Here is a 12,882-nt window from a genome sequence, read left to right as displayed (position 1 = left end):
CCGGAGGACAGACTGATTGTTATAGCTGGAATGGAATGAGTGGAACGGTATTAAACACACTCATTACATTCCAGAAATTACTATGAGCCGTCTTCCTTTCACCAGCCGCCACTGACACCACCATGGAAGGTGGTCCTTCGAAACCAGGATTTTGGGATGATGTGCTTTGGATAGTGCCTGAGACGGAGTGGATATGCTTACAGCAGGACAGACCTAGTGGGTTCTGGGACTGCTCCAGGAGGACCATGTGGTGGAGGAGGGGGTTGTGTGCCGAGCCCCCGTCAGTCAGGTAGGAGGGCAGGTGGGCCCCCGGGATGAAGGGAGTGGTTATGGGGATGCCCTGCTGCAGCCTCTCATGCATCGATAGCCTGTCACCATCCTGCTGGCCTGACGTCATCTGAAAGGAGGAAAAAATATGCAGGTGCCGGGTGGAAGTTGCCCCTAAATGCAGACCAAAGTGTAGTGTATTTCCCTCTAATACATTATGGGGCAAAATACTGTATATCAGTGAACTACAGTGAACTAATAACCCTGCCTGACTTCACTTGGAAGAGTTGGAAACATGTAGAGACAGAGAGACAGAGAGAGAGAGAGAGAGAGAGAGAGAGAGAGAGAGAGAGAGAGAGAGAGAGAGAGAGAGAGAGAGAGAGAGAGAGAGAGAGAGAGAGAGAGAGAGAGAGAGAGAGAGAGAGAGAGAGAGAGAGACAGAGACAGAGAGAGAGAGAGAGAAAGAAGAGAGAGAGAGAGAGAGAGAGATAGAGAGGGGGGGTAAAAGGAGACGGAGAGGGGGACATTCCTTACAAAAAAATACAAACGTTGAATGGGCCGTCTGAGGGGATAGAACGTGCGTCACTGACCTACTGCTGGTCATTGTCTCTCAATGGGGCCTTTCTGAAATGGAAGTGGGGCTGAAAAGCCACATATGGCAGATGGACTAGGTCTAGACAGGGCCCCTGCTATGTGGAGTCTTCCACTGTGAAAGGCCTGTGTGCGCAAGCAAGCCCTCAAAGTGATGGAGGAGAGGAGAAAGGAAGGAGAGAGTGAGAGAAAAGAAAGCGAGAGCTAGGGAGAGAAAAGAAGACATTGGGGAGAGAGGGGAAGCCAGTGGAGAGAGAGTGTAGTAGGGAAAGGAAGAATGTGGGCGAGAGAAAAAGGGAGAAAGTGAGATGTCTGGGTAGAGATACAGTAGAGTGCAGAGCGAGAAAAAAGTATGAAAAAAAGAAAATACTAACTAACGAAAGACAAACCAATGAAAAATATACAGAAAACAAATGAAAGAATGAACAGACAAGACAAAGAATGAAAGAAAGAACACAAAGAGTGAGAGACAGACAGAAAGTGGGTGTATGAACTCACGCTGGACGGGCCGGTGGCTGGCAGGCCCAGGGTGATGTTAGGCAGTGAGGGCGATGTGTACAGAGACAGCTGGCTCAAGGGGCCCTCTCGGCTGGCCAGCCTGTGGGCCAGGGAGGCCTAGAAACAGAGGAGCACACAGTCAAAGAGACACACACACTCAAACACTGGCCAGATAAATAGACCCTTCTTCAAAAATACACAGCCCCTGCGGCCTCCTGTCTACACGGGCAGTCTGGAGCACATGTTGGTTACAGAGACACACACTCAGAGACTCAAACACTGACAAGGATAGAGATACACATACTCTATGCACAGCCACTTGCATTTACACCCTCATGTGCACAGACACGCAAACAAACACAAGCACCCATACGTACACACACAAACAAACAGTCACACCGGATCAAACAAGCATGTAAGCACATGCGCATGCACGCGCACACATGCCTTATAGTGTGAGCCAACATATTAAGCAAACAGTCCTCTGCAATGTGACTGGGAAGAGTCAACATTAAAGCAGATTGAAAAGAGAAGAGTATATCAGAAGCCCATGGTTTCTGCATGGTCACAGCAAGCTAACAGCTTGATGTAGGTTAAAGTTATAGTGGCTGCTTACCTCTACTGGACTAGCAATGCCATTCTCATTGGTGATGTTACTGGAGCTGTTGTTGGGCGAACTGGGGCCCGAGCCAGGTGCACTGTTGCAGGCCGATTCTGCAAAAAGACAAAAAACACAAGACATGAGGCTCCCACACAACACGCATACTGATCAAGGTACCAGGTTGGAAACCTATCGATTTCAACCCACAGAAAAGCACTAAAGTTATAGATGCAAGGGTTGTGCGAGATGGAACGTATTCCGTTTGGGATGAGTTGTGCGCCGGAAGCTTACCAGCCATGTCCAGAGAGCGCTTCTTGGCAGTAGTGATTATTGGACCATCCTTCCTACGTAGCAGTGGGCTACTTCTGCGCTCTGTCACCTTCTGTTTTAGCCTGGACCGGAGCTTCAAGTTGGGCTCAGAGGCTAGAGAGAGAGAGGGAGAGAGAGGAAGAGAGAGAGGGAGAGAGAGGGAGAGAGGAAGAGAGAGGAAGAGAGAGGAAGAGAGAGGAAGAGAGAGGGAGAGACAGGAAGAGAGAGAAAGAGAGAGAAGAAGAGAGAGAAAGAGAGAGAGGAAGAGAGAGAGAGAGAGAGAGAGAGAGGAAGAGAGAGGAAGAGAGAGGAAGCGAGAGGAAGAGAGAGAGGGAGATAGAGGAAGAGAGCAGAAGAGAGAGAGGGAGAGAGAGGAAGAGAGAGAGGAAGAGAGAGGGAGAGAGAGGAAGAGGGGGTCCATTAAAACCACGCTTGAGAGCATAACATACACAACACAGACGACAGAAATCGCCCTCCAAATGGAAGAATATGCAGTTCTTAGTAAGGCCTTTTTGCTGGCATCGCCACTGAGGGCATACTTGAGAGGAAAATTCATTGGGTTGAGAGCCACAGGAGGACAAACAGTATTATAAAGGTTGACCATGACAAAGATGAAGAGAGTGAGGGTGAAGGGGCCTGGATTCCTAAACACTCAAAAAGGAGAGAGTGGAGAGACACACGACTAGTGTTATATTTCGCAATTCCATGATTTGCATGATTTGCAGGATTCATTTGAATCAAACCAAATACTTCTGCTAATCATGAATGAACACAGTTATGAATACAACACTGTAACAGGGACCGATGTGAAAATGTTCGACATGTACTGTTCCGTCTTGCACATGAAGTATGCAGAACTGTGGAAGTGGGAGAACATTCAGAGGCTGTTATCTTTCTGAAGAGATTCTCGCTGATCTGGCTTTCCTGGCTGTCAAAGACTCAGAGGGCTTTTGGGTTTCTAGTCGCAGGCAATGACGAGAGTTCTCTCTCTCTGCTGCAAAATAAGCCTGTCACTCTGCTCTCGCTCTCCTTTCCTGCTGTCTGAAACTGTCTGTAAACAAGAAAAAACTCCAGACCCCAGCACACTGCCTCCCACGGCGCAACTTCTGCTAAGCTGTGCTCAATAGAGACCTGAGGTGAGGTCACACTTCTCTGAAATGCTCGGAAAAGAGAGCCTTTACTGGAGAGTGTTTACAATGTAGACACAATTAGATCAATGGTGCCAAACACCACACTGTGCTGTGGAGCCTAGAATGAAATGATCACCGCAAATGAAGTGCCGCACATGGCGCTCACCCGGTACCTCAGAAGGGTTAGCCAGTTCAAGGCATTTAGTGCTAACAAGCTACTCCTTAAAGGGCTACTTCTGGAAAGGCTGATGGAGCAGATGAGAAAAGACTTGATGAGATGAGCTCCAAACATGTGACAAGGACGAGCAGCAGTAGGGGGAACGAGTTTCCAGTCTTGGCAGCTCTTGCCGACCTCATGCTTAATCAAGCCAGTCTAAATGCCAAGCAAATGAATAGCTCTTGTTGTCAAATGCTCTCTATTAAACGAGTGTGCCCGTTTCAGGTTTGCCAACAGTCGTTTTTGTTCTTTCTCGCTTTCTGTGTGCAGAGAGGCAGATAGCCTTCTTCTCTCTCCTTTCCCTTCAATTAGTCCGGACCAAACGTTGACCACCAGTTAACCCTTTGGCTTGGCCCGTAACCTCGTGTGTGAAATGGGTCCGGCTAAAAAAGGCAAGCTACACTCATTAGCGTAGGACTCAGGGCCATCAACTTGGACAAGGCCCATGGGACTCTCTGGGTTTTCAGTCAGTGGATATTTGGTCAGGGAATGTTTGTTGTTGGTTTTCCCATCCCTTCCCTTCAACTTCATGTATCCTTGAATGTGAAAAACAGGTATAAGAGTTGACCAGATTACCTTTTTTTAATGCACTTGGTGCAGTCAGAGAATACCTCTGGCCCATTTGGGACGAGCATGGGCTTTTAGTGCGTGGAATGTATAATTTATATGCACTTTTTGAAAGTGCACTTTCAATTTGAGGGGCTGAACTTGCGGTTGAACTTATAAAACTTGATAATCAAAAAAAGAGCGGCGCTTCTTGTAAGTGGAGGGCACTTGTCCAAAAGTCTTTGTTAACAGGATCAGGGGAGGCCCGGTCATGAATGTTGTGCATTAGCAGCTGGAGTGTATGGGAACACATTCAAAGAGGCAATTCCTCTGAAGAATTATAATGCAATCTAGTGCAAATTAGCCTGACCCTTCCAATAGTATGAAGTAGTTGACAATAAGGTGGTGCAGACTACTTGTACCCACAACAGCTGTCTTAATGTAAACTGGCCATAGATGGGTGATATGTTTATTTGTGGTTTTGCTGGCAGATACTGCAGTATAGGATTTTGTGAGAATGTGCAGGAGGGGAATCTCTGTAGCTCAGTTTGGTAGAGCATGGGGCTTGCAATGCCAGGATAGTGGGTTCAATTCCCGCGATCACCCATACGTAAAGAATGTATGCACGCATGACTGTAAGTCACTTTGGATAAAAGGGTCTGCTAAACGGCATATATTATTATTATTATATGGGTATTAGAGAAGGTACATTAGAACCTTTGATAAAAAGGGAAGATAATTGGAAGACGATTCTCATTCTTGATGATGATGACAGTCGTATAATCAGGTTGCGTGACGGACTAGTAGGTTTATAAGTGAGACAGGTGAAGGTGGGTTAAGCTACAGAAGCGTCGACACACTCGTTTGAATAACAGATTAGATGCAAACGCTGTATTAGCGTTCACATCTCTCCTGTCATGCTTCAGTAAAAAGCTGTCTAGAACAGCCACCACATAAAACGCATGTCCCCCCTGTAAAACACTGCAACACTGCTGAATAAATAATACACTCACTAAAGTTCCAAGGAAAGACAGACCTTAAAAAATGAGAGATGTAAAATTTGCAATTGGGCCTTCGGCCCTGAGCCTTAATTTGCGGTGTGGCGGACTGTGGCAGAGTGGCTCAAGCAGACCAAGCGGGCCTAGGCCAAAGGACGTGGCTGGCAGCCAGGAGTGGAGAAAGGGCTGAGACGGGGATGGATGGATGGAGGTTTGTGCCCGTGCCAGGATTTTCTCGGTTCTCTCACGCTCAGAGGAGAGATGGTGGGGGTAAAGTGTTAATGCAGGCAGAACCAGGGGCTTATGGCCTGTCTGCTCTGCAGGCTGGAGGAGCCTGTGGGGGTTCACCCCGGGACGCGGTGACTTTGAAGGGTGTTAGTGCGGCCATGCCAAAAGACCCACTGCAGGGGCCCACTGCTGACTCTAGCAGTCTCTCGCGCTCCGAAATGTCTATCTATGTGAATGAAGTTTGAATATTACCTCAGAGGAAGCAAAAATAACAGTAAACAATATCACTGTCTGTGAAATCAAACTCTATATCTTGCTCAAAATCTAGACTTTAGTCATGGTTTCTCATTTCTTCAGTGTAAATTAAAAGTTCACATTGAAACATCAACGAAACATGGCGTTAGAATCTCAAAGAAGCAATTTTTCACTTTAGTTTCTCCACAAACAAGTCTTGAATGGCGCCGGAGAAGATGGCTGCCGTTTTACAGCCCTCTAACCAATTGTACTATTATTTGTGTTTTTCAGCGTTATTTGTAATTTATTCTGTACATAATGTTTCTGCCATCATCTCTTATAACCAAAAAGAGCTTCTGGATATCAGGACAGCAATTACCCACCTCGTATTGGACAAATAATTTTTCTTCAACAAGTCGGATGCGAAGGATATCCTACAGACACCCGACAAGGCCCAAATCCCCGTCATTCGCATGAGAAAGAGACAGAGATATCGTGGACGTAGGTCGGGGTGCCTTGTAAGGATCCGACGGCGAGCGAGTAAACTGCCTCTTCCATCAATCCTATTAGCCAATGTTCAATCATTTGAGAATAAATTGGATGACCTAGGATTACGGTTATCCTACCAACGGGACATTAAAAACTGTAATATCTTATGTTTCACCGAGTCGTGGCTGAACGACGACGTGGACAACATACAACTAGCGGGCTATATGCTACATCGGCAGGATAGAACGGCTGACTCCGGTAAGACAAGGGGTGGCGGTCTGTGTATATTTGTAAACAACAGCTGGTGCACAAAATCAAATACTAAGGAAGTCTCAAGGTTTTGCTCGCCTGAGGTAGAGCATCTCATGATAAGCTGTAGACCAAACTATTTACCAAGAGAGTTTTCATCTATATTTTTCAGAGCTGTCTATTTACCACCATAAACCAATGCTGGCAATAAGATTGCACTGAATGAGCTGTATAAGGCCATAAGTGAACAGGATAACGCTCATCCAGAGGCAGCGCTCCTAGTGGCCGGGGACTTTAATGCAGGGAAACTTACATCCGTTCTACCTAATTTCTACCAGCATGTTAAATGTGCAGAGGAAAAATAACTCTAGACCACAGAGACGCATACAAAGCTCTCCCTCGCCCTCCATTTGGCAAATCTGACCATAACTCTATCCTCCTGATTCCTGCTTATAAGCAAAAACTAAAGCAGGAAGCACCAGTGACTCTGTTAATAAAAAAGTGGTCAGACGACGCAGATGCTAAGCTACAGGACTGTTTTGCTAGCACAGACTGGAACATGTTCCGGGATTCTTCAGATAGCATTGAGGAGTACACCACATCAGTCACTGGCTTCATCAATAAGTGCATCGATGATGTCGTCCCCACAGTGACCGTACGTACATACCCCAACCAGAAGCCATGGATTACAGGCAACATCCGCACTGAGCTAAAGGGTAGAGCTGACGCTTTCAAGGAGCGGGACTCTAACCCGGACGCTTATAAGAAATCCCGCTATGCCCTCCGACTAACCATCAAACAGGCAAAGAGTCAATACAGGACTAAGATTGAATCGTACTACACTGGCTCTGACGCTCGTCGGATGTGGCAGGGCTTGAAAACTATTACAGACTACAAAGGGAAGCACAGCCGCAAGCTGCTCAGTGACACAAGACTTCCAGACGAGCTAAACCACTTCAATGCTCGCTTCGAGACAAGCAAGACTGAAGCATGCATGAGAGCACCAGCTGTTCCGGATGACTATGTGATCACGCTCTCCGTAGCCAATGTGAGTAAGACTTTTAAGCAGGTCAACATTCACAAGGCCGCAGGGCCAGACGGATTACCAGGACGTGTACTCCGAGTATGTGCTGACCAACTGGCAAGTGTCTTCACTAACATTTTCAACATGTCCCTGACTGAGTCTGTAATACCAACATGTTTCAAGCAGACCACCATAGTCCCCGTGCCCAAGGACACTAAGATAACCTGCTTAAATGACTACCGACCTGTAGCACTGACATCTGTAGCCATGAAGTGCTTTGAAAAGCTGGTCATGGCTCACATCAACACCATTATCCCAGAAACCCTAGACCCACTCCAATTTGCATACCGCCCCAACAGATCCACAGATGATGCAATCTCTAATGCACTCCACACTGCCCTTTTCCACCTGGACAAGAGGAACACCTACGTGAGAATGCTATTCATTGACTACAGCTCAGCATTCAACACCATAGTGCCCTCAAAGCTCATCACTAAGCTAATGTATTGTATTGTAACCTACCCCCAGGTGGTAAGGGTAGGTAACAATACATCTGCCACACTGATCATCATATTTATAAAAAAAAAATGCACTGTTGGTTAAGGGCTGTAAGTAAGCATTTCACTGTAATGTCTACACCTGTTGTATTCGGCGCATGTGGCCAATAAAATTTGATTTGATTTGATTTGAAACCTGGTGAAAATAACATACAGTGGGGAAAAAAGGTATTTAGTCAGCCACCAATTGTGCAAGTTCTCCCACTTAAAAAGATGAGAGAGGCCTGTAATTTTCATCATAGGTACATGTCAACTATGACAGACAAATTGAGATTTTTTTTCTCCAGAAAATCACATTGTAGGATTTTTAATGAATTTATTTGCAAATTATGGTGTAAAATAAGTATTTGGTCACCTACAAACAAGCAAGATTTCTGGCTCTCACAGACCTGTAACTTCTTCTTTAAGAGGCTCCTCTGTCCTCCACTCGTTACCTGTATTAATGGCACCTGTTTGAACTTGTTATCAGTATAAAAGACACCTGTCCACAACCTCAAACAGTCACACCCCAAACTCCACTATGGCCAAGACCAAAGAGCTGTCAAAGGACACCAGAAACAAAATTGTAGACCTGCACCAGGCTGGGAAGACTGAATCTGCAATAGGTAAGCAGCTTGGTTTGAAGAAATCAACTGTGGGAGCAATTATTAGGAAATGGAAGACATACAAGACCACTGATAATCTCCCTCGATCTGGGGCTCCACGCAAGATCTCACCCTGTGGGGTCAAAATGATCACAAGAACGGTGAGCAAAAATCCCAGAACCACACGGGGGGACCTAGTGAATGACCTGCAGAGAGCTGGGACCAAAGTAACAAAGCCTACCATCAGTAACACACTACGCCGCCAGGGACTCAAATCCTGCAGTGCCAGACGTGTCCCCCCTGCTTAAGCCAGTACATGTCCAGGCCCATCTGAAGTTTGCTAGAGTGCATTTGGATGATCCAGAAGAGGATTGGGAGAATGTCATATGGTCAGATGAAACCAAAATATAACTTTTTGGTAAAAACTCAACTCGTCGTGTTTGGAGGACAAAGAATGCTGAGTTGCATTCAAAGAACACCATACCTACTGTGAAGCATGGGGGGTGGAAACATCATGCTTTGGGGCTGTTTTTCTGCAAAGGGACCAGGACGACTGATCCGTGTAAAGGAAAGAATGAATGGGGCCATGTATCGTGAGATTTTGAGTGAAAACCTCCTTCCATCAGCAAGGGCATTGAAGATGAAACGTGGCTGGGTCTTTCAGCATGACAATGATCCCAAACACAGCGCCCGGACAACGAAGGAGTGGCTTCGTAAGAAGCATTTCAAGGTCCTGGAGTGGCCTAGCCAGTCTCCAGATCTCAACCCCATAGAAAATCTTTGGAGGGAGTTGAAAGTCTGTGTTGCCCAGCGACAGCCCCAAAACATCACTGCCTAGAGGAGATCTGCATGGAGGAATGGGCCAAAATACCAGCAACAGTGTGTGAAAACCTTGTGAAGACTTACAGAAAACGTTTGACCTGTGTCATTGCCAACAAAGGGTATATAACAAAGTATTGAGAAACTTTTGTTATTGACCAAATACTTATTTTCCACCATAATTTGCAAATAAATTCATTAAAAATCCAAATTTTGTCTGTCATAGTTGACGTGTACCTATGATGAAAATTACAGGCCTCTCTCATCTTTTTAAGTGGGAGAACTTGCACAATTGGTGGCTGACTAAATACTTTTTTTCCCCACTGTAGCTCCAGGGACGGAGATGGTCCAGTCATTATACTACCACAGACACGATTGAGTAAGACAGGCACGATCAAGTGAGTCAAACAGAGCTATTCCAGGAAACTGAAGAGGCTCCTCTTCACATTGTGAATGGGCTGTGATTATCGTACGGTTTGATGCCTGAATGAGCATCATTATCATGAAGATTAACATGGAGATGCTAATTCTACGCTAATTTTCTGAATTCTGAGTGGGTCTACATAATAGAGACTTCTTTGGTGCTTTGTATATTTCTCGTTAGGTTCGATTCCTGTCCGTGATATCTTCAAATCAGCGGTGAACAAAAGATCACGAGACCAGATTGTTTTCGGTTTGATTACTTGCATCTGTTCGCTGAGGGTCAGTTGAAAATATTAAGAGACTAATGCATTACCTAAGATCTGACTCAACCAACTCTAAGAAACATAAATAGTTTCACATATCCCTTACTGGTTCCAAGGTAACTAGCATCTCAATATGCTGACATGACTGCTATCAGTGTGATATTTGATCCGAATATAAGTTCACACAATATTCATATTTTTATGACCAATATCTTGTTGTCGAATATCTACTGTAACAAAATGTATATCTCATAAGCTAGTTAGTTAGTATGGGCATTGCTTATCAATTACTGCCTACACTCCCACTGAGTGAAGACATTTAAAATACAGTAGGGGGATTTTAGATCCCCACGTTCCAACTGTAAATCTCCATATTAGAGATATGAGGTGGATACGAGGGAGAGAAGGAGACACGGATGAGCAAAGTGACATTTTCACTCTGACATTAAAGACAGACTCCTCGGAAAAGCGATAAGACAGCATAAAAAATGTGGAGCCTCCGCCGGCAGAGCGGAGAGAAGTAGTGTCGCAAAAGGGGAAATGACACACGCTGCAGTCTTCACCCGTGAGTGGTTTAATAACACTGGAACGCAGATAAAAAAATCTGCAGAGCCCAGTGAGGGCAATGAGGTTTCAGCGGTTGGCTAGAAAAGGGATGATAAAGAATAAAGACGTGAGGGTGGTGTGGACTGGGGTGGTTGGAGAGGGTGGTGTGGACTGGGGTGGTTGGAGAGGGTGGTGTGGACTGGGGTGGTTGGAGAGGGTGGTGTGGACTGGGGTGGTTGTTTGGAGAGGACAGTGTGGAGAGTGTTAGGGATGGGACTGTATGGGCAGGGGGTGTAAAGTACAACCCGACTACACTCAGTGATATGAGGAGATGGACTTTCATTAGGAAAAGAGAGGGGGGGAGTATGCATATGGAGTATGCGGAGTATGCATATGGTTGTAATGTATACCTTTACCTAACATATATTACAAGCCTGGTACCTGGCTGAGCTGCTATGTACTAATCACAAATTATTTGTGGATTCAAATAAAGCATTTAAAATGTGGATGTACAGCAGTTCTCCCTGAGTGAACAGCACAAGGCACACAGTAGCAAATCTTAAACATTTCCAGTCTTTGGCCCTCTCCCGTTTCTGTCACAACATTCCCGCTTGTGGCCAGGGGTGTTTATTTATGCCGATTCTGTTGCAAAACGTTTCTTATACGGAAGCAAACGGAACAAACGGGGAGGGACCTACCTGAGTTTGTCCAATAGAAAAACGTGTTTTAGTTGCACTAATGATTACACCCCAGGATAATGCATTCCTGTCCACATCCCCACAGGCGGCAGGGCTGTCGGCGGTCCAGAGTACACAGAGGCTGATCTCCAGCTGGGCGAGCAGGGACAGACACGGCCAAACGAGCCCAGACGCTAAGTGAATAATCACCGCCTAGACCCCACTTTACAGGCAGGGGACTATGCTCCGAGTTTTACAAAAAAGTAGTAGAGTTTCTCAAAGGCTTTGAAACAGGAAATCTCCAACCAGTGCTGCTGTGGTATCAGACTACGTGTTTCATAGACAGCCTTTTTGTTTAAAGTTGTGTATTCTTGTGATTTTCATGTCAACAGTGTTCTTATGTTGGTGATGATTTATAAAACCCTACTGCACTCTTGAACCATATATTTCTTGAATAAAAATATATCATCTTAACAACTGTAACTCTTATAAATATAGAATGGAAATAAGAAAAGGAACACAGCAAAAATGCTGAAATACTCTCCTTATACGGTCACAAAGAGCTCTTGAATGTCAAGATCATAGGTGAAACATAGTAGTAATCTGGATTGATAATCTAACCTACTGGCATCTATTATCTGCCCCAACACAATGCTCTACACACGACACTGCTAATGATCCAGAACAAAAGACTGCAGGGAACTAGGGGGAAATTGGCCTGTACTGCGTCACTGGTGGCAACTGCAGTGCGTCACTGGTGTCAACAGTTGTGTCACCCATGACAACTGGCACAAGGTAACACAGTTGGCTATGTCTACTGACACAAGTATTGGTCTTCACAAAGTTCGCTGCTTCAGTGTTATGAGATATTTTTGTCAGATGTTACTATGGTATACTGAAGTATAATTACAAGCATTCCATAAGTGTCAAAGGCTTTTATTGACAATTACATTAAGTTTACGCAAAGAGTCAATATTTGCAGTGTTGACCCTTTTTTTTCAAGACCTCTGCAATCTGCCCTGGCATGCTGTCAATTAACTTCTGGGCCACATCCTGACTGATGGCAGCCCATTCTTGCATAATCAATGCTTGGAGTTTGTCAGAATTTGTGGGTTTTTGTTTGTCCACCCCGCCTCTTGAGGATCGACCACAAGTTCTCAATGGGATTAAGGTCTGGGGAGTTTCCTGGCCATGGACCCAAAATGTCGATGTTTTGTTCCCGAGCCACTTAGTTATCACTTTTGCCTTATGGCAAGGTGCTCCATCATGCTGGAAAAGGCATTGTTCGTCACCAAACTGTTCTTGGATGGTTGGGAGAAGTTGCTCTTGGAGGATATGTTGGTACCATTCTTTATTCATGGCTGTGTTCTTAGGCAAAATTGTGAGTGAGCCCACTCCCTTGGCTGAGAAGCAACCCCACACATGAATGGTCTCAGGATGCTTTACTGTTGGCATGACACAGGACTGATGGTAGCGCTCACCTTGTCTTCTCCGGACAAGGTGTTTTCCGGATGCCCCAAACAATCGGAAAGGGGATTCATCAGAGCAAATGACTTTACCCCAGTCCTCAGCAGTCCAATCCCTGTACCTTTTGCAGAATATCAGTCTGTCCCTGATGTTTTTCCTGGAGAG

The 12,882-nt window shown here is 45.4% G+C and overlaps 1 protein-coding gene across 3 annotated transcripts in view; it reads right to left on the bottom strand.

Annotated features, from left to right (window-relative positions):
- The window catches only part of hdac4 (histone deacetylase 4), a 198,068-nt gene that overhangs the window by 95,406 nt on the left and 89,780 nt on the right, over window positions 1-12,882 (bottom strand). For 2 of the 3 annotated variants that reach the window (XM_041862710.1, XM_041862726.1), the window contains exons 6-9: window positions 2,249-2,380; window positions 1,973-2,070; window positions 1,357-1,473; window positions 202-397 (exon numbers count right to left, since the gene is read on the bottom strand). In XM_041862710.1, the coding sequence (XP_041718644.1) occupies window positions 202-397; window positions 1,357-1,473; window positions 1,973-2,070; window positions 2,249-2,380 (543 nt within the window). The remainder of the gene's footprint in view (window positions 1-201; window positions 398-1,356; window positions 1,474-1,972; window positions 2,071-2,248; window positions 2,381-12,882) is intronic. The other variant, XM_041862719.1, reaches the window with a different exon arrangement.

This window comes from Coregonus clupeaformis, chromosome 4, assembly GCF_020615455.1.
Source record: "Coregonus clupeaformis isolate EN_2021a chromosome 4, ASM2061545v1, whole genome shotgun sequence".
In the NCBI taxonomy this organism is placed as follows: domain Eukaryota; kingdom Metazoa; phylum Chordata; class Actinopteri; order Salmoniformes; family Salmonidae; genus Coregonus; species Coregonus clupeaformis.
Note: the sequence above shows the minus strand (reverse complement) of the source record. Positions and strands in the feature narration are given on the sequence as shown.